The sequence below is a fragment of the Spermophilus citellus genome (assembly GCF_964194105.1).
Source record: "Spermophilus citellus genome assembly, chromosome: 1".
Lineage (NCBI taxonomy): Eukaryota > Metazoa > Chordata > Mammalia > Rodentia > Sciuridae > Spermophilus > Spermophilus citellus.
Genome location: NC_138182.1, coordinates 249633874 through 249655954, shown reverse-complemented (window position 1 = coordinate 249655954; position 22081 = coordinate 249633874). Strand labels below are relative to the sequence as shown.

The following is a 22081-nucleotide window of genomic DNA, read 5'->3' as shown; positions in this document are numbered from 1 at the left end:
TAATTGGGTTTCATAGATGCTAAAGCCACTAAGAAAAACTTAAGCTATAAAAATATTTATGGAATGTGGAAACAAGTAAGTAAAGCCTTATGGTTTATTTGACTCTGTTAATTTGGAAAACACAAGATGCATTGCTGGGATAATGCAGACAGTTTCAGTCTAAAGATAATATAACAGTAGGCTAATTAGACTTTAAACCCCAGTAGGTTGAATTGTTTTCTTGTGAGAAGCTCCCAGAAGCAATTGGTCTCTCTGTATTGGTAGAATACAGGTGAAACCTACTTTCTCTAGTGAACACATCAGTGACCACTAACATTAGTACAGATGGATGCACTCCAGGGCAGAGATGGAAGGCCAGAAGTACAATATCTTCAGGAAGTGACCCCCATCTCTCACCTCCAGAGTCTCTGAATACTTACCGGCACAGTAAGCTTTTCACAGTTACTCACAATAATGATGAAAAGCAGCAGAGGAAATAAAAAGTCAAAACACAAAATTTCTTCCATTATGAGGGGCAAAATGTCAGCTGGCATCTATATAGAGTAGAAGTATTATTTCTAAAAGAGCCCTCTGTGTAAACATAATCCAAAAATATAACATCAAAATCCCTAAAACAGCAAGCCCTCTTATAATAAATTTTTCCAAGGTAAATTGCTGGCATAATAAAAATTACTTGTCTCCCATGCATGAGGTCCTCCCATAGGCGTGTTCAATCCCCACACTGCGCATGAGCACAGTGCACATACGCACAAGCACAAGTCATCCACAAAAGGATTCTAAATATTCTTTCATTTGAATAATTATCTCATAACTATCAGTTGGCTGTGAAAGCACAGTAATTGACCAGTGTCATTTCCATTAAATGAATAAAATGTAAAATTGTAATAAATATATAATCTCTAATAGAAATTTTAAAGATCTATATTTAATCTTGAAATCAACTATGTATGTGTGGTTCACATAAGACTGAGAGCATGCCCTCAATACATAAGATCTCTGCAAAAAAAAATTTTTGAAGCACCTATTTATATCTTCCCTTGTCTGGTTGCTTACATTTTATAGTAAAAACAAAAACAAGATTTTTTTTTCACTAAATTCTCTAGCTTCCCCTCAGTTATTTGTTACAGTATCAATATTTTGGGGCTCTTCTTTACTCCCTGAGGGTTTCTAACATCATCCTCTCCAGAGAAAGAAGGGAAATACAGTGTCTCTGCCCTACTTTCACCGGAGGTTGAAGAAAACTACCTGCCAGACACAGCAATAGCACTCTTGGGCTCTGGTGGGTGAAAGAGGCACTAACTAGCTCTCTGGGAGTCTCAGCAGGAGCACAGCCCTGCCTCTAGAGGTAAGTGGAAAGGAACCAGCCTTAGAAGTCTTCCTGGGAAGGGAAACTGGAACATTAGGAACAGTATTCAAGTCATGACATGACCTAGCGTGCAGGGTCATGCTACACTCTGCTTCTGGGGGTGAGCAATAAGCATACTCAGCAAACTTCCCTGGTCATCCAGAGGCTGATGAGAGTGTCAAGGAAAAAATAGTCTAGAAATCTTTATTTTCAAAATCTACCCCTCCATGGAAATCTATTCTTGTGTGTCACTCAGTTGCTAAATAATTAAGTTTAGCATTTTAGGAATTATGGCAATTCTTCTTCCTTCAAGCATTTTCTTTAGGGAAAGACTGAGGTGAACAAATCATGACCACAAATTTGGAGTATCTGCTGAATATTATTCACACATTGCTTTTCCTACAGAAAAAAATTACTGCTCCAATTTTATCTTTCAGACTTTTGCTTTGTTCCCTACATTATGCTGACATGTCAAAGTTTATGCTGGTATTGAAATCATACAAAAACAATAAAATAATAACAATATGTAAATGTCTTCTGAATGAAAATAAGCATATGATTACTTCTGCTGTTTTAGAAAACCAGTGTATGTTGTAATTATGAATTTTAGATTTTATTTTTCAGATATCTTATACTTTTAAAAACCTAAATAATAATGAATATTTATGTCTGCCGTTTTCTTTTTTTTCATTTACACAAGGGAAAATCAAATATTCTATACTACTCTACATTGGAGTTTATTTAGTGTATTAGCTCACTTTTTAGTGATTTTCTATTTCCTTGAAATACATGACAAAATTAAATCATCACAAGATGTCAAATTCTTCCTGTGTGCAGCAACAATGTTTATTTTTAGAGATTTTTTTTCTCTCAAGACCTTCTTGGGAAAATGTGAGAGAATCTCTTTACTTCATTCATTCAAAGGATTTTGGCACATTATTCTAATTCCTGAAAGATGGCCTTATGTTTGTATCTAGTAAGTAGGAAAAAAAGTTTTATTGTTTGATATATGCTATCACTTTAAAAGTGTTGAGCTTTTGACATTGCTGAAGAAATAAAAGCATCACATATAATCATTCAAAGGAGTGTAAAATTAAATAAACAAAGCTTAGCATTTTATTTGCATGTTACTGTTGAATGTCACATATTTCTGAAAATAAACCACTTTCATTTTTGTTTTTAATACTGAAGCATGTTTCCATTTTAAAAACAATGTAATATGAGTTGCAAGATCTTTCCATGGGGAATTAAAGAAGAGACAGTATTCTACTCTTGATTCCAAGCTTTGAAATTCTAAATAGCATGACAATCTAATTTGTCTTAAATCAAGGTCATTTATAGGTTTGCTTCTTTAAGTTTCTTCCTAATGGAAGAAACATGTTTGATTATTTAGTAGGTCCTTTCAGTATGAATATTCTCTCAACCAAACTCTTTGTGATCTATGGACCACAGATGTCATTAGCTTTTATAAATTTTCCTTTAGACTTTGCAGTGTATTTTGCAAATAAGTACCTTAAAATCGAACCTTTTGTAAAATACATTTGCTCTACATATAAATGACTGAGGCTACTGATTTCTGGGACGGATAAATATCTCAGGGAACGCAAAGACAGTCGTTTTGAGGCTTTGTTTGGCGGGACTATGGGTTTTCCAAACAGCTAATGTCATTCAGAACTATGGACAGCTCCCATTAAAGCATACTGTTGATTGCAATTTCCCTTAGTTTCTAAACACAATTCAAAATAATGCTGCATTTTTATGCTATATTTGTTTGCTGTTTAGTAGGAGTCTATTAAAACTGCTCGGTATGCTTTCAAACTCCTTTAGTTGATTCATTTCTCTTTTTCAAAAGAGTTCAGTTAAATAAATAAATAAATACCATCCAGAGTTACTACTTTTTGATTTTCAAAAGGAAAGCCCTGACCTGTTCAGGAGCTAATACAACGTGACAGCACGATATGTGTACGCTAATAGGATCTTCTTCACGACCTTCATTTGACAATCTATAAACATGCTTGTAACCGAATGAATATTTGGGCAATGAATGAGATCAGGAAACGTCTTAATTTTCATACTCCGAAGCAGAGTTCTCCTGCTAACAGCTCTGTTGCCCTTCCTCCCGAGCTGGGAAAGAAGAGATTTCTGAAATAGACTCATAGTCAAGGTCAAGAAAGGGTGTAGCTCTATTTCAGGAAGGGGGCTCTGGAAACGCCCCCTGTCTCTGTTTCTCAGGAACTCTGAGGCTTCCTGTCAGCTCCTGCCCAGCCTGGCAGTTCCCACTCCACTGAAACGTCAAGTCAGCGCCTATTCAAGCGCAAATTACCCTTCCTCCGCCTGCCAGCCACTATTCTGAAGAAATGCGATGAGGATACCCGGTGCGAATAAGCATAAAAACAACAGATTAACACTCCTCAGGGGCAAGAGGTCCCCAAGGACCTGTGAGTTACCGTCTCCAGCTATCCCACCCTCTCCTGAACCCTAGAGCAGCATTTCTCCTTTTGGGAAGGACAGATATCTTGAGGGAGAGGCACTAGGAAGGGTGTCTGTCCTCTTCCTCCCATCACTGAAGTAAAAGTTTCCTTGGTACAACTTAGCATCCTTCCTTCTGGGGATCACCATGGCCTTCACCATTCCCAGATCTGTCCCCAAAGTTCACAAAACAGGGAACAGTTTCCCCGGGGCTTGCTGGCAACAGGATCTCACCATTCAAAGCCCTACTGGGTGGAAACTAGTTGGAGAAGAGTAGAGCCTTGTCTGCCCAAGTAGCAGCTGCCAGGGCTACTCACCTCCTGCCCAACACCCCCAGACTTTCGAGTCCCTGGGGTGCCCCCTTCCCAAGAACAGAGAAGGGTGTGAGAGCGCGCGCCTGGAAAGGAGGGTGGGGCGGCGACTGGGAGCCCTCACCTGAAATCACTGTAAGGGTGGATAATCCAGAAGCCTGCAGTTTTAACCCTTTCCTGCTCCTTCTCCACCGCCTTCTGGCTGCCAAACATTCGGAGGGAGAATTTGTTGACCCCAGGCTGCAGCATGGAGGTGAACTGCCTCTGCATGAAGCCATACTGCCTACGAGGTCCCTCGGCGTCCTCGAAGCTCCCCGCCGGCTCCTCGCCGCCGCCGCCGCCGCCGCCGCCGTCCACCTTGAAGCACACGGAGTTGCCGTGCTCCTTCGAGCCGGCCCCTCCACCCCCAGGCGGGGTGGCCAGGCGCTTGTCGGCCGCGGCCGGCCCCGCGCCCGTCGCGGGCGCCTTGGAGGGGAAGACGCTGTTGCCATCGTCCCGGCTGTTAGACGAGGAGTTGGGCTTGCCGCCTCCTTCCATGCCCGGAGGACGCGGCAGGAGACAGCGCGGACTCCAGACTCGCCGGCCGCCCGGCGCCGGAGGCAAGAAGCCGAGGGGCAGGGGCCCAAGCCGGCTGCCCGTAAACTCGGCTGCCCGTCGCGGCGGCGGCGGCGGCGGCGGCGGCTGCTGCTTCCCGCCCGCGCCGCTGCTCGCTGCGCGCCTGGCTCCCGCCGCCGCCGCTGCCCTCAGTGGCTGCGCTCCGGGCTCCGCCGCGCCTGGTGCTGATGCTGAGGCTGCTGGAGCGGAGCGGGGCGAGGCGAGGCTCAGCTCAGCCCTCACGCGCCAGCGCCTCCCCTCGGCTGCCCCCTGCTGGCCGGAAAGGGTCTCTCCCTGCCCGCACGCCACTCACTCTCCTCCACTCTTGCTCCACTTCTGCCCAGCGTGACATTGAACTCAACAGCCCTTGGAGACATTTATTTGGACTTGTTGCGAGGGAGACTTGGCATATGTGTGTACTAAAGAAGATAGGCTAAGGGACGGATGGACACACACACACACACACACACACACACACAGAGAGAGAGAGAGAGAGAGAGAGAGAGAGAGCGAGCGAGCGAGCTTAAGCTAGTGAGTTCGTCCAAAAGAAACAAATACCCTAAAACTCATGGATACACTGTCTGAACGCCTGTTTGAATGATGATACAGAGGGGGAAAGGGGAGAGACTGATTCAACACCCCCGAAAATTACGCTTTATGCTAGGAGCACATAAGAAATTCAGGTTTGACAATAGCAAACAAATTTCATGAATAAAAAGGCAAGTGACTGTGTGTGTGTGTGTGTGTGTGTGTGTGTGTGTGTGTGTGTAAGAGACAGACAGAGTCGCGCCTGCGCGCACACAGAAAGAGGCAGACGACCAAAGTGACTAGGTCTTTGCAACCCTGGGCAATCAGCGGCTTGGGGCTTTTCAGATTAGAGCTCTGCGCCTTGGAAGGGACAACTGACCTCCTTCCCCTTATCCTTGTCTATTTTCGCGCAGATCCTTAAGCAGGGGACGGAATTTCTTTCTTATCAAGGTTTACTTATATCAACTCACATGTGAGTAAGTCTATTGGTCACCAATAGCGAGAGGAAATGTGTGACAGAGACTGACCTATCTCTTAAGATAAGTTATATAATCAATAGAACACATTTAGAGGCATGTATGCCGGTCAGGGTTCACTTAGATCATGTAGGAAGTAGAGATGTTTCGGGATTTGGTCAGAATATAATCATCACTTCAGAAGAGGGAGCATTCTCAAGTGAAATTTACAGCATGCAACTCATGCTGAGGAAAGCATTCTCAGAATCCCTCTGTGTCTTCCAAACCCACTGGATTAGCTAAAAGAAGCAAAATGTGCTGCCAAACTCACCAGTCACTCAGCAGGGCAGCCTGGAAGTCTGAAGAGCTTCAAGACTCATGAATGTCCCAAAACATCTGTTCCAGATACAAACCTTGCCTCCCTGCCCACAGCCTCTTCAAAGGAAATCTTGCCTTGCCAACAGTCCCCGATTCTCTGGGTTCTTGTCATCTACAGCCACATTTTTTGGAAAGTGGGTAGACACTTCAGGAAGGAGAGGTTGATCAACCTGGCAACAATGGCCTAGCATTAAAAAAAAAAAAAAAGAGTAGGGTCAATCAAGGTATTTTCCTGAAAAATTGTGCAGTGATGAAGCCAGTTAACAATGAGAGAGACAAGGGGAAAAAAAAAAAAGACAACTGAATGCTTTGGTGAGGGGTTAACAGATGTGGAAAAGGTAGAAGAAGCAGAAACAAGAAGTCTTTAAGCCAACTCAGTTAGAATTTTGAAAATTTCCCTTACCATATTCTAATACTATAGTCTATGCTAAATTTCTTTTCCCAGTATGCTATGCCCTGCCTCAGACACCATCTGTTTTCAACTAATCAAAATCCAGAACCCCCAAAATAAGTATAAGTGGCCAAATTCTAATGGTAAGAAAAAAGGGGAGAGCTCCGATCTTTCAAAGTAAGCACTTGGAAATCCAAGAGGTGAGATGAGGATACCAGGTGTGGAGGGTTGCAGAAAGTCATAGGATGGATTAAAACAAACCTTGATTACAGCAGAGTTCTGCTTAAGAAAGGCCCAAGTGCTCCAGAAGCTTTTCTCCATTAGAATGAAGACATTTCTTTACTGTCTCCCTTTCTGCATGTTCCCCAATCTCTCTATTTTCAGTCATGAGTGTGAAAATGTATATTTTAACATAAATTTTAAATTTTATAATAATGTAAAAATATACCATCTTAAATGTTATGCTGACTGAGTTTAAGTAAGCTTTTCTTTTCTTTTAGCCAATTCCTCTCTTTGTTCTATTTCAACTTCTTCGTAATCATGACCAGGCAGTTATTTTAGTAAAAGTTTTTCTGAGTTTCAGTGTCTATACCAATATGACAGAATTAGCAAACAACAAGATATCAAAATAAAACCAAGAAATGTCTAAAAAGGATCATAAATCATTGGTTCCTCCAAGAATTTTATTTTATTTGTCCTAATTCTCAAAAAAATAGATTGTTTTTCCAATTTGGGAATGAGTGTATTTTATCAGTGTATTAACTTGAAGTTGTCAGCAATATATAATATCAAGTGCCTTCACTTTCAGAGTGTTGACTTAAAGCTGTTTAATATATGGGTTTACATAACAAAGTTGCTTGGGAAGAAGAGAGAACTTGAAAAAAGATGGTGTAGAATAAAAGCAATAAAAGAATGGAAACAATGAGAGAAAAAGAAGCAGGGAGAATCATGAACAACTTGGAGAAAATTGCTTTGTATGTTTCAGTCCCTTCCTTCACAAATTACCTTAGGATAAAATCCACTGAACTAAACAAGAGAGTTTTTCAAAACCATCTCAGAAACAGGACTACCATCATCTGTCATTAGATGTCATGATGTCAAAGTACCTTGTATTTCAGAGGAACCCAATTTCTGAGAACTCATGAGAGAATATCAATTATGATTTTATTTCATAAGAATGTCTCATCAGTATTTGTAATGACTGCTGTTCAGTATATTCAAGAACTGTACATCTTTTAAAATGTTCCCTGACTCCTTTAATACTCAGCTTAAGATCAAATTGCAGACAGCAGCAGAAGATTAATATGAATCTAAAATAAAATTTTCATGCAGCAGACGCAAGCACATGTGAAATGAGACAAAAAAGATAGATGAGTGACTTGAAGTTTGACAGCTTATTGGAAAATTCTCAGTGGAACTTAAAGGTTTAAGGGATAAAATGTTATAGTCTTAGCAGGACAGGAGAATATGTTAAAACACATATTTCACATGCATAGAAGTAAGGTCAAGACCGTCTCTGTTGAAGAAGGCAATGGTAAGAAACAGTGAAAAGATACTTGAAAAACAGCAGCTGCACAGCCTCTCTGAGTCATATACACAGGTAAATTTTATTATCTATCTGTCTAGCAAATACCAACATCAGGCTTACTGTGAAACACTAGCGCTATTAATATCAGAACAAGACACTCAAATGCAGCATTTCTGTAATGCATGTTATTTTCAATTGATAATATTGTCTCCCTGAAAGCCCAAAAGAATCAACGGGATAACCATCAATAAGAATAATAGAATTTAGAAACTCAGTAAAAAGCACACATGAAAAAAATAATGTTTTTCCTAAGCATCAACAGTAGCCATTAAGACAATATAAAGAACAATGATTCATTCCTTGATGCCCACAACTAAAAATGAAAATGACAGTTTTAAACTCAAAAAGAAATGTGTGAGATCCATAGTTCAAAACACCAATTTTAATTAAAGACCTAAAAGCATATTTGAATAAACTAGGATATGTTCCTTGTCCATTACTATAAGACTCAATATCCATAAGGAAAGTGGTTCTTTCCAAATTGGATCTTTTAATTTGAAGCAAAACTAGGCGATTTGTAGTATTTTTTTTTTCTTGGAGGACAAACATGACAAAATGTTTATAAGGTTCACTTGAATTAATTTATTATTTTATAAAATAGTCAGAAAGCTATAAATTAAAAATAAAAATTACAGGTGTCACACACCTGTAATCCCAAAGACTCAGAGGCAGGAGGATCACAAGGTAAGGCCAGTCTCAGCAACTTAGTGAGACCTGTCTCAAAATAAAATAAAATAAAATAAAATAAAATAAAATGGACTAAGGACATGGGTCAGTGGTGAAGCACTCCTGGGTTCAATCCCCCATACAAAAAAAATTATGTGTGTGTGGATACACACCTAAATATATACAAAATATGTGTATTTAAAAGTTTTCATTTAAAAAGAAAATTAAGAAGAGATTTTCAAAGTATTAGAGCAGATAGAGTCATAATGAGCACAGTAAAAGACAGATAAGAATGTAATAGAATGAAAATCAGAAACATATTCTAGTATGGTTTGCAGCTCAAAGTTGTAATTTCTACTCAGTGAGTCAGAGTATGAGATATAACAAATGCAGTAGAATTGTTAAATAACCATTTGAGAAGTAAGAAAGGTAGAATATAGCCTCATATTATTTCTTAAAGTAAAATTAAGGTGACAAATATTATGATGCTAATGCTAAAGTCATGATAGGTAAACATGTATGTAACTGTTTATTAAAAAAAACACTGGGGAAAACTTTAAAGTCATTTAAACAAAAAAAAAAAAAAAACCATAAGGGAAAACATTGATTTGAATATATGCAAGTACAAAACTTATGTTCAAAATAGTATAAGCATAATTATAGATAAAGAGAAAGTTAGGAAATATAACATCATAAAATGAATCCATATCTTTCATCTATAAAGAGTTTTTAATACAAAGATTTATATGAATAAAAAGTTATTCATACACATTTTATATGTTTTACTTATACATCATATACATTTCTACATAAAGTACATAAAGATTTTCTACTTAAAGGTCTTATATAAAGTTAAAAAAAGTTTTATATAAGTAAAGACAATATTCCAGTAGAAAAAATAGCCATGAATCCATGATTCAATAGACAAATTTTAATAAATATATAATAATGTCTAACACCACATGAAATCAAAGTATTTTAATTTGAAACAATAAGATTTCAATTTAAAATTTGTAAATAGAAATAATAACCAATGGCAAGAAATAGTGCATATGTTTATATTTTTAAACACATAGATTTGATGTGTATTTTTTACAAATACATGTAGAATTATTTCTATAGATCTTTGCCACTTATATTTATAATTACACTAATATTACATAATATAGAGAGATTTAGAAAGAACTATCACAATGTTACTGAACCTCTCCATGTAAAAAATATATATACTTTCCTTATTAGTTAATATTTAATTATTTAAACATTCAATAATACTTAATTTTTGTCCAAAATTTGCATAGTACAAAATGATAAGGGTTAACCTGACATTCTAACAACTCCTTGTCATTCTACTGGCAATGGTCCATCTTTCCAGACTTTTCATTGTACAATCGCTTATATGCATTTATAATTTTTAAAAAATTTTATATAGCTAATGTCTCAACATACATATTGTGCCAGCACTTGAATTTAATGTTTAAAAATTCATCTTGAAGTTATTACCATGATGAAATTTATACTATTCTTTTTGTAAGGGGTGAATTGGTCTTGCAGAATGAATGAATCATAATTTATTTAACATCTTCTTTACTAATGAACATTTGAGTTCTTTTTCTCTTTGTACTATTACAAACAATGCTGCAATTAATATCCTTACTGCAACTCTGTGTACATGTGAAATATATCTGGACAAAAACTATTGGAAGTAAGGGGATTTACTAAAGTTATGTGTATATTTCCTTTTAAAACAATCAATTGGCCCTCCAAAAACTGTACCAACACATATTTCCATTTAGATTACAGGAGGTTATCTGTTTCATATACTTGCAGCAATATAAGATATTCAATTTTTTTCAATTTAAAAAGATCTAGAAAAAAAGATCTATTGTGGTTTTACCTGGAATTCTGCAATTATTAATAAGGATGAACAGATTTTATATGTTTATTGGGTTCCTTATAGTTATTCATCTATCACCTAGTTTTACACTCTAATCACGTTTGCATATTTTGTATTAAATCATAAAATATATAATAGTGGTGGCAATTTTATAAATTATTTTCTGTTCTCAACCAGCTTTGGTTTTACCAACCTTTCCATAGACTGAGATCTGAAAGCCTCATTTTATTTTCTGAGTTCTACAACTGTTACATCCATATACATTATGTATCATTTAGGTAGAATTTATGTGTATTTAAAAGTATCCATGACTGTCTTTTGATTTTTTTTCTAATTATTGGTTTATTTGATGTTCTTCTTATTGAATTGTATTACTAATTTATGCCATATCAGAATGCTTTCCAATTCATCCAAGTTCTTCAATGTGTGTGTGCGTTTGTAGACTTTATTTTCTCTAAAAACAATAAGAAAATTAAAAATTAAAAAAAGCCTTCTCTGTAGTTTTGTCTTTTATCTCATTTCAAAAATTATTTGGTTTTCTTTTTATCTTAAAAAATGCAATACACTCATTTATTTCACTTTTCTTTTATGAAAAATGGTTTTTAATTTTTTGATAAAGTCAAATAATTTCTGCTCTATTTCTTTGATTTCTGAGGGTCACATATGGTCCAACTCTTCTGAACCCAATTTTCGAATACTTGGAAAATTGCCTCAGGGACCCCTTCTGCACTTTACTTATTGAGTGTGAAGCACCCTAAAAAATATGTGTCTTTGCAGTGCTTACTCCCTGAAGGACTTTTTCTTGTTTGTGTTTTATTTATAAAAATGTTATCTTCCAAACCTTTCTTCCAAAAAGTTGATAACATTTATTTTCTATATTCCTGAAAGGTCTTGAAATTTCTGATGGGTAGAGAGAAATCTGTATCAATTTTTGCATTATGCTATTTCTGTAAAACTTATCATTTCTATCATTTAAAAAAAAATTGTAGTTGTAGATGGACAGCATGCCTTTATTTTATTTGTTTATTTTTATATGGTGCTAAGGATGAAACCCAGTGCCTCACACATGCTAGGCAAGCGTTCTGCCGCTGAGCTACAGCCTCAGCCCCTCATTTCTATAATTTTAATGAATTTAAATTCCAAAGATGAGGCAGATGAATGTTCTGTTTACCCTTTTGAGCTACTCCCTGCTAGGACTGCTAATTTAATAGACTTTGTTTTATTTTTTCTCAATAGAATTCCATGGTCTTTTCCACATAATTCTTTAATATTTTTTAGTAATATGATGATTTTTCTTCAAATTATTTGTATTTTGGCTATTATAAATGAATAGATTCACTTCTAATTCAATTTCTAAATTTTTGGCTTATTTTTCATGAAACAGAAATTCAGTTATTTTTAATTTTAATCTTATAAATATCTATCTTTACTGAAGTAATATATCAATCAATTCAGTAAAAACTCAATGAATACCCACCATTAACTGCCCAATCTCTGGGGTCTGCAATTCAAGGACAGAGAAGAAAAGACAGAAAAAAAAAACCCTCCATACTCTGCATTATTTCATTTAACTGAAGTGCAATCTTATCACCACTAAATAAAAAGTATTTTACCTTTCTTCCCACTCTTCATATACTGTAATTTTATCTCCTTAATGCTTTGCCTAATGTACATGGAAAAATTATGTTAGATGTGTCTGATAATGGATACCCTTGGAATACTTCTAGTATCTTAACATAAGTGTTATGCCATGTGTTTGAAACAGAAGAAATAGAAATACAGTTCATATTTAAAAAAAAAAAAGCATTCAAGTGGCAGGAAGTGTTTATGTATGTATTTTAACCAAGTCTAAATTCTAAATCTCATTGGATTATTTTTACATATATTACATTATTTTTAATTGTTTCTTTTTAGTTATTCATAGAGATAGAATTCATTTGATATAACTATATAAGCATGAAATCTATCTGATTCTAATTAGGACTGCATTCTTGTGGATGTTCACCATGATGGAATGCACTGTGATGTATTCATATATATACATGCAAAAATTATGTCCAACTCATTCCATTGTCTTTCCTTTTCCTATCCTCTCTCCCCTCCCATCATTCCCCTTTGTTTAATCTAAGGAACTTCCACTCCCACCACCACCCTTATTGTGGATTGGCTTCCACGTATCAGAGAAAACATCAACCTTTATTTTTAGGGGGACTGGCTCACTTCACTTAGTATGATAGTTTCTAGATCCATCCATTTACTGGCAAATATCATAAAATCATCATTCTTAATGGCTCAGTAATACTCCATTATGTATATATACCATATTTTCTTTCTTTCTTTTTCTTTTTTTCTTCTTCTTCTTCTTTTCTTTCTTTTTTTTTTTTTTTGTGGTGCCAGGGATTGAATGCAGGCCCTTGTGCATGTGAGGCAAGCACTCTACCAATTGCCCTATATCCTCAGCCTCCACATTTTCTTTATTCATTCGTCTGCTGAATTATTTATTTATCTCAAATTTTTAATTTGTTCTAATTATATATAAAATTAACTGTTATGGAGTATAGGAATAAAAAAAATAGTGATTGACTTATATTTAAATCTAACATGTGTAGTCACAGATTGTAAAATCAAAGAGGAAACCATCTACTCATTCTCTTCCCTTCCTCTAACCTCTTACCAGGCTTTCCTCTCCACAAACCCAACTAGGGTCCCAGAGATCAGATATCTCTTCAAATGTCCAGAACAAGGCAAAGAAAAGAAAGAAAAGAGGTGAAGAGTGGATCCAAGCAGAAGAAATCTCTTCATTTACTTGACATGCTCTTCAATTTACTTCCTTACTTGCTCCTCCCCATTACATCTTTATCAATTTTCTAAGTACTGCTTATTCTTTCTGAAATGAACTTGTATAGTTATTTATTTCACTTTTCCCTACTTCATCAGAAAGGACCACAAAAGCAGCAAACTTCCTGTTGAAGTTATTACATGAAACCTGGTACCTACTAGAAACTCTAAGTTTTTTTCAAGGAATGAGTGAATGAAAGAACCTCCTTCAGGAATCCTCAGGCTTGATCTAGTGTTCTCTCTTCTCTGCTCTCAGAGCACCAAAATATAAATCACTAAACATATCACTGCTAGAGTGATTATCACAGTATATTGTAATTACTGACTTGCATCTTTTATCCTGGAGTGTAATATTACCTCTATAATTTCTAAGGATAATACAGGCTTACTCGGGTTGGGTCATGTGCTATATGCTCCACCAATATCTCTCACTTAGAACTCACCATAAGTTTGTAAGACAAATATTATCTCCAGTTTGCCCTCTAGGATGGAGAGTTTACAAACATAAAAAATTTATATTGCTTTTATCAACAGAGCTACCTCCTGACCATGATCTGTCTGGCTACTGAGTTGTCTGTTCTCCTAATTGAAATGCCATACTTCTTATTTCAGTGAGAAATATAAACATATTTTCAAGCATGCTCATTTCTTACTATTGAAGTGATTAAAAGTCTGGTTACCAGATCAATTAATAAACAAGATGAAAACAGATTAACAATTTGCCAATACTGAACTAATACATTTGAATTCCCTTCTTAAAATTCTGTCCCCTTTAATCTTTTATTCCCAAGGCCAAACCACAAGACAGATATCTCAGAGACAGGAGATAAATACTGTCACCAATCAAGAAACCACTGATCAACTTTGAGTCTGAGAGCTAACCATCTCCACCTCTTTAGCAGGAAATTTCAGAGAGAGTTTGGATATAAAATTGCATACTAATATAAATAAGACTATATTATTTTGCCTCTGAATCAATTAGAATGCATATTTACGTTAAAGGAATTTAGCTTTTGTGAATCTTTTTCCCCCTAACAATTGGCAAAATCTACAGTCCAAAGTTTTGTTTATCCATTCATGCCAATAGTGGCAATCATTGGACACTAGCACCCTCTTTTCTTAACACTTTAGTAAGTTTTAAAATTTTAAAACAAATGACCTGGACTTAGGGAGAGTGTTTTAGATTGGAGAAAAGAAAATAGAGAATCCCACCAAAGGATAAAGCTTTGATCTCATTGGAATTGAGAAGTTAATTAAATAATATCACTGTATCATTGTCAATTTAGGGAAAAAGAATTATGTTTTGGTAATTATGACAATAAAACAATGTAACTATTTTAATATTGCAGAAGGGGGCCTGATATTGATCTGCTTTATCTATAATCACTTTCTTTTAGGTACTTTCTTTCCTAACTCCACAGGGTTAGAACTGGGCTCTCGTCACAGTGATTGTCACCAACTTCCCATCACAAGAATAGGTGCTTGATTCAAGCCAGTTCTTGGAGGTTCTTCTCCCAGAATCTGAGCTCTTCAGCACAGACTAAATGAGAAAGTAGGCAGTTACTTCTGAATCTTCTATGATACCAATGTAGAGATGAAATTCCTGATTTTTCCAACTTGCATATTTCTAACTTTGCCATTATGTCTTGATGCTCAGATCCTCCTCAAATGATGTGAAGTTCTGTGCTGTGCATTCCCCCCTCCCTTTTCGTCCCTGCAGATTCCATCTCTGCCATTTGCTTCCTTCCCAGTGTCCCATGGACTGACACCCTTCAACTGAACAACCAGGGCTCCCATTGATTCTCACCTCCATTCCTATTGGTCCCTTTCACTCTGCCCATATCTCTGCAAGTAGTTCTTTCATTAAATATCTTCTACTAAATCTTCTGTGTGTTTCATCTTCTTCTTGCCTGTACGTTGACGGGTCAAATTTCCCAGAATACTTCTAATAAATTTATTTGTAAGAGTTAGCATTTGTCTCCCACGTGAAAGGACTCACAAATAAATTGATCTATGCCCTTCTCTAAATTTATCAAAATCATTTTTCTTTATATGCATGTATGAGAATATTAATTAAATACAGGTTTGCCTCAACATGTGTTCTTTAAGAATATTAATCAGAAGCCCCTGTTTTCAGAAAATTTCTTAAAGCATTTCTTTTTTAAGAAATAATCTTTGTAAAAACCTCAATTATAAATCTAATATGTACTGTACCAGTTTAGTTTTTTAAAGACATGGATTTATCTTTGATTTCTCTGTTTCACATCTACCCTACTTTCATTCTGTCCGTACTTCCTATTTTCTCTGCATTTTAAATCTTCCTACTCCTTACTGCTTTACAAATGCAAACTCTATAAACAGAGTGAATTTTTGCAAGGAAAGACAGACCAGGTCACTCCTCTAATCCCAATCCTCTCATAGGTTGATTATCCTAGTAATACTCAGAGCCTTGACAGTGGCCTTCTGAACCCTGTTACCTCTCTGATCATATTGCCTACCTTCTACCACCCCACACTCTGCTCCAGCCAAACAGATTCACTTCCTCTTCTTCAAACACAACAGGCACACTTCTACCTCAGGACACTGCACATACTGCATCCTCTTACATTAAAAAATAACATTATTTATCAATAACTACAGAATTATTTTAATTTTTTCTTTTAATACAACTAAGTAAAGATTTAAAGGGATTTTTGACCAAATGAAAAAATTGAGGGTACTTCCACCTATCTTCTTTTAAATTTTCTATGAATTTTATTATAGATCCAGCATCATTTCATTGTATATCATAAATATTAATAAAATTATTGAACCAATGCTACAATTGAAAAATAATCAAGTGATTTCATACAAAAAAAGACCCTAAATTTTAGTTTCAACATTTTAAAAAAAATTTCTAGGAAAAAAAAGACATATTAATATATTATCTTATGGACTAAATAGAATTTGGATAAGGAAAAACTCATTTACTCAGTTGTTTTTAAAAATAAAACTTTCCAGTAGAAATTCAGTGATAGTATATTATAGCATTCATTAGAAGTTATTGGAAATAGAATTTGAATCTTTAAATGTGCAATACATGGATTAAAAGAACGTTATCTATCAGTAGCCTGGGAGATAGTTAAGGGTACAAATCAGATTATTTATCCAGGATCATTACTTGATTAAACTACTCTGGAAGAACAAGCTTTGGAAATAAGGAAGACCAGTAATTCTAAGGGCAGTCCAAAGAGTCAAAAACATAATTCACAGATAAACAGAACTAGAAGAAGCGTTAAGCAACTAGAGTCTTGGCCATAGAGTTTAGTTGAAATAATTGAGCCCATGGTCCATGAATTTATGAAAACCCTTTAAAACCCTATAGAGGTGGATTGACTTTAGATAACATACATTGAGAGTAAAAATAAACAGTATCTACCTGTAAAACTGAAGAATGACCCATGAACAGCCCATTTGTATGAAGAGACAAAAACTTTTTAAAGGAAAACTCAATTCAAAAAAGAAGCCAGGATCTGTGAACCTGACCACCAACAGAGCCCAGGGAGGATAGAGTAGTGTTGAGTACAATGTAGGGCTTCTTACAGCACTGCCAACCCTCAAGTACTCCAGAGAGGAAATGAAAGAACCTGACAGTTATCCAACATAGTTCAGGGACAAACAGTCAACTTCATGATAAAGTATAACTCTAGGGAAGAAAGGGTTACTTTCTCTACATTCAGTTACGTAGTCATTTGCTATATGTCTATGTTCTGGTAAACAACACAACAGATGCCTAATAGGATGGTGACCACATAAGATTATAATGGAGCTGAAAAGTGTTATCTTTTAGTGATGCCATAGCCATTATAGCATTGTAGCACAGCATATTATTCACATGTTTATAAAGACCTGGGTGTAAACAAACCTGTTGTGCTGTTAGGTTATGAAAATGTAGCACACATGATCATGTATGTGCTATGTTAAATACATAATAGTAAGGATACTAAACAACTATTACTGGCTTATTTATTTACTATATTATAATTTTCATCATCACTCTGGAGTATACTCTACTTGTTAATGTAAAAGCTTACTGTAAAACAGTATGCCATTATGCTAGCAGCAGCTTTATACACCTCATGTTCACCATATCTCTTGATTGCAATATATTCTTTTGTGCTTGATTCAGTCCTGTGTTGTTTTGCTCATCATGGCTCCAGGAGTGATAGGTTTACTCAATATTTGCACAATGATTAAACCATCTAATGATACATTTATCAGAATGTATACCCATCATTAAAGAACACATGACTGTACTCACAATTGTCACATGTAAAACACCAGGCAGCTGTAAAAACATGATGACCCCCCTGCATCACAGCAGTGCTCACTGGAAGGAGGCAAGGCCATGAAGTCCAGTTGGAGAGAATCTGTCAGTCACACAAAGGCAGATCATTACAAGGTTTTCCATAGTTGGTGGAACAACAGTGTGAGAGAGGGTAGACTTGTTTCAGAACAAGGAACATTTCAGTGATTTCTAAATGTAATCCTTGAATTACTCATTAATTGCAGAAAAATATAGAAATTTGGTTGAGATAAGAGTAGCTTTCCTTGCTCTCAAAATAATCCCCTATGTGAAGATCTGCAAAGATTTGTTTAATTGTTAACATTGTTGAACATATGTGTTTCCTGTCAAATGTGGGGAAAAAATGGAACAATGTCACAGTGCATCAATTCCACCTTTCAATTAATTCACTTAATTAAGAAGATAGTAATAATGCTCTAACTCTCCGTTAAATATATGTGTGTGCATTTAAAACTCAGAAAGTAATAGCAAGTCAGTTCTAGTTCATTTGGACTGATAGAAGTCAGCAGTTAAACAGCAAAGTTGATTTTAGTGACATCTTGCTTTTTGTATCTACTTCCCATATCTCCCAGCCTCCCAATTTTATTTTGAGTAGTGATGTCCCTGATGATGAACTATTGTAGGGGCAAACTGCTTTAGTCTCTGAATCTGAAATGAGGCAAAGGCTCTGTTTAGACAAACCTCTTTTCTTCATTCCAGGAGAATCAGGGGATGGACTCACAGCCTGAATGCTATTTATCCTAGGATTTGAATCCTGAGTACAGTACCACAAGGGTAGTGTAAAAAGACATGATTTTGCTTTTGTATTCTACCCAGCAATGGCACACACATTGGTCAGATTAGTAAGTCTGTTCTTTCTCCAGAAGACACTGTTCTCTCCAATCTATTTTTTTCTGCTTTATCTTTTTTTTTTTTTACATTTAGTCAATGGGGTATAGTTTTAATTTTTCAAACAGCTTTATCTTAAATCTTGTGAATGTTGTATTTGCTGAAGTTAGTTCCTGTGACTTGTAATCAAATATCTTGACTCAGAAAAAAATGCTGTCAAAAGTGTAGTGCAAATATTGACCTTTAGGGAGATAGGGGATATTTGAAATTCATTATATTTCCAAGTTAGAGCTAAAAGCAGTAAAACTTCCATTAATATCCTTGTGATGGAAACAAGAAATCGTACCATGGGAAGTGGCCAAGCAGCCAATTAAGTTATTGCCTATATTTACATAGGACCAACTGCCAGTTGGGAACGGGTTCTAGATAACCACGTTAACTATTGTGATGAATCACTGTAAACAGCATACAGAATTTCTCTATTATTGTTTTTATGACTCTTATTACTATTTGAAACATTCTTTTTATTTGTTAAAATTGCTATTATGGGCCTTTCTCCACCAAAATATGAACCCCTTGAGGGCAGAGGCGTAGGTCCATTTTGTTCACTACCGTGATCTCTCTAGAGTTCCCAGCAAAGGGCAGATGTGGAACGAACAGATCAATTCTGGGAGGATGGAATGGTGTGTCTGCAACTGATGTGCTATATGTGTGTCATAACTATGTGCCAATTATTAAGCCATTGTTACTCAGCTCTAAACTGACCCTTTCTGTACCTCTCAATATTAAGACACGAAAGATTCAAGACTCTTGATTCCAACATACAGTATCCCAAATTTGCTCTCTGGTTTATTCAGGACAGCAGAAGGTGGTTCTTAGAAAACTACAGGTGCACTGGTCCCACTGGTCTGATGTTCCAGTGACTCTCCTAGCTAGTGTAAAGCTTTACAGTCTCTGGCATGTGGCATGCAATGGTTAGTCCAGTAAACATTTTCTTTCCGTGTTCCAATTCTAAGAAGTTACCTTACCTTCAAAATGAACCTTTTATCACATTTGTCACATATTGATCTGTGTTCTGATGTAATCTTCATTAAACAGGAACACTGTAAACAGCCCCAGGTATTATGAACTAAAGAAGCAAGAATGAAGAAGTACTATCCTAGAATACACAAATGTTAGACACTTATGATTTGTTGGAAACCACCTGCATGAACATCTTATACTACAAATTGGAGCCTTCCGGTTTATAGCATATTTAATATATTTTATGCTTATAGTTAAATTGATTTTCTGAATGGTAGATAATCAAGTTCCCCTCTGAATAAAATTACCTATTGTCTTTCCAATTGCCATATCTTCCAATTCTCTGTCTCAGTGTTTATTTATATGTTTTGTCAATGAGACAGAATGTGTGACAAGCATTCCTTTCAGGCTTTTAATTAGATCCAATACAAAAGTAGGAACAGCTGACTCAGATATTATCTTGTCTCTGATTTATGCTTTCATGAAATCATAGTGTGCTAGATGAAGACTTGTGTCCTAACTCAACAGGAATTACAGTGGTATTTTTCTTTCCAAGTGGCACCATTTACCCAAGGAAAAAAAGAGGGCAGGCTTCCAAAGTATTAGTGACTGCCAGTACCCCAAATGCACCGTGAGGGGGTCGTTCCTGCTCAGTATTTGCTGACAAACTTGGAATCGGCACATTGCATAATTCAATTCAAATCAAGCTGCTTTAAGTATTGGATTGTTTCAGAAAAGAGGAGAGATTAAAAGAGATGCAGGGGGCAGGGGACATAAAGGAGTAAAATGAGAAAATTTTTGGAAGAAGAGTACGGGAGATTATTTTTGTTTCTGTCAAGACACTCTTGTTTTTTGTTTTTTGTTTTTTGTTTTTCATTTCACCATTCTATTGCATCTCCAAAATAACAGTCTTTGGACAACACAAAGATTCATAATTAGTGCCATAACAAGAAACTCTAAAAACCAAATTTTCCCCAACCTGTGTTTGAATAAATCAGAATGTTGTTAATGACAAATACTGATTATCTCATGAAATTTTCAACATTCATTAAAAACCAGCAATGTTGTAGGCCATGAGTAGCAAATACTTAGCAAAAAAAAGAAAAAAATCACTCTTCCCCCTACATCCTTGGTCATTACTAATGGATCACAGCATTATATTCCACTAAGTCCAGATGAGGCCTCAAATACCTTTTTTAAAATTTTTACAAATGTAGTCTGGGAAGATTACCAACTATTCACTGGTATCAAACAATATAACATTTGTTTGCCTCTTCTCTTCTAGCTGAAATACTGAATGCAGTCTAAATGCGTCTCCTTTTTATCCACACTCTTGTCCTCTCACTATGTCTAGTGAGTATATCATTAATTCATAGGGGGAATAGTAAGAGAAGTGTATTAAAAAAGAGAGAATTTTCACAAAGCTCATTTGAGCACCCTTAAAATGTTGAGTTCATTTCCATTTTTTTAAACCAAGCTAGTTTATGATGTATGCACCCACATACTGTATTATACCACTCCTATATTACAGAAAGATAACCATTTACTTTTTTATGTACCATTCATTTAAAAAAAATGTTTCTCAGATGTTTTGAGCTTCCTATAACAATCACAAAGATACTAGATCATTTGAAATCATAATCCTGTATTTATAAAGTTGCCTCACAACTTCCTTTCACTAAAGAAGTCTGCCACACAGTTATTTCTGGCATTTCTTAAACAACCAATTGTCTTTAAAATTCCAGAGCATTTTATTCATTATTTTTGTATTTAATAAGTATCAGATTTGGGATAGCTAGAGGTTCCAGAGACTGAAAATTTTGGAGTAAGGTGAGAAAGGTCTTCTTTCCCTCAAGTACATGCAAGTCAATGGAAAGCCTGTGCAAAAGGTAAAATACAATTTTATTGAACATATTATGCACATAACACATATTAACATTCCTGAATTTTTCAAAGAAGCTAATACTTCTTATTTTGTGCCCACTGGGAAACATGTTGACAAAATTAGAGAGGATCAGGAGATAATATGATTAAATCTACTAGAAATCTGATACCCACTTCCCAAAAGAACAAAATTAGAAATATTTCCTTCATTCCCAGCATTTCAACTTAAAGCATTCTGTGGTCATTTGTTACTTTTTCAGGGAAACTTTATCATCTACTCAAATGACCTTAACAGTAAGTTTTAAATATGTGTGAGATGTTTTTCTAACCAATGGAAACATTTTAATTTCAAAATTAGTATGGTTTTAACATAGTTAATAACTAATTTAATTATTTTAATAAATATTCCACAAAAGGAAAATTAGCTTTGTTTCAGTTTCTTTTAAATTCTTGATGTATAATTCAAGCTCTTATTTCCTTGTTAAGCCATTCTGAAGAGGTAAAGATAGTATTTTTTTTAATCAGAAAAGAATCTTAATTA

At 35.7% G+C, this 22081-nt stretch overlaps 1 protein-coding gene across 1 annotated transcript in view; it reads right to left on the bottom strand.

Annotated features, from left to right (window-relative positions):
- Nucleotides 1-4807, bottom strand: part of HCN1 (hyperpolarization activated cyclic nucleotide gated potassium channel 1) — a 376109-nt gene extending 371302 nt beyond the window's left edge. Inside the window, exon 1 of the mRNA XM_081294982.1 lies at nt 4250-4807. Coding sequence (XP_081151108.1) covers nt 4250-4662 — 413 coding nt within the window. The 5' untranslated portion in view covers nt 4663-4807. The remainder of the gene's footprint in view (nt 1-4249) is intronic.
- Nucleotides 4808-22081: the final 17274 nt, after the last annotated feature.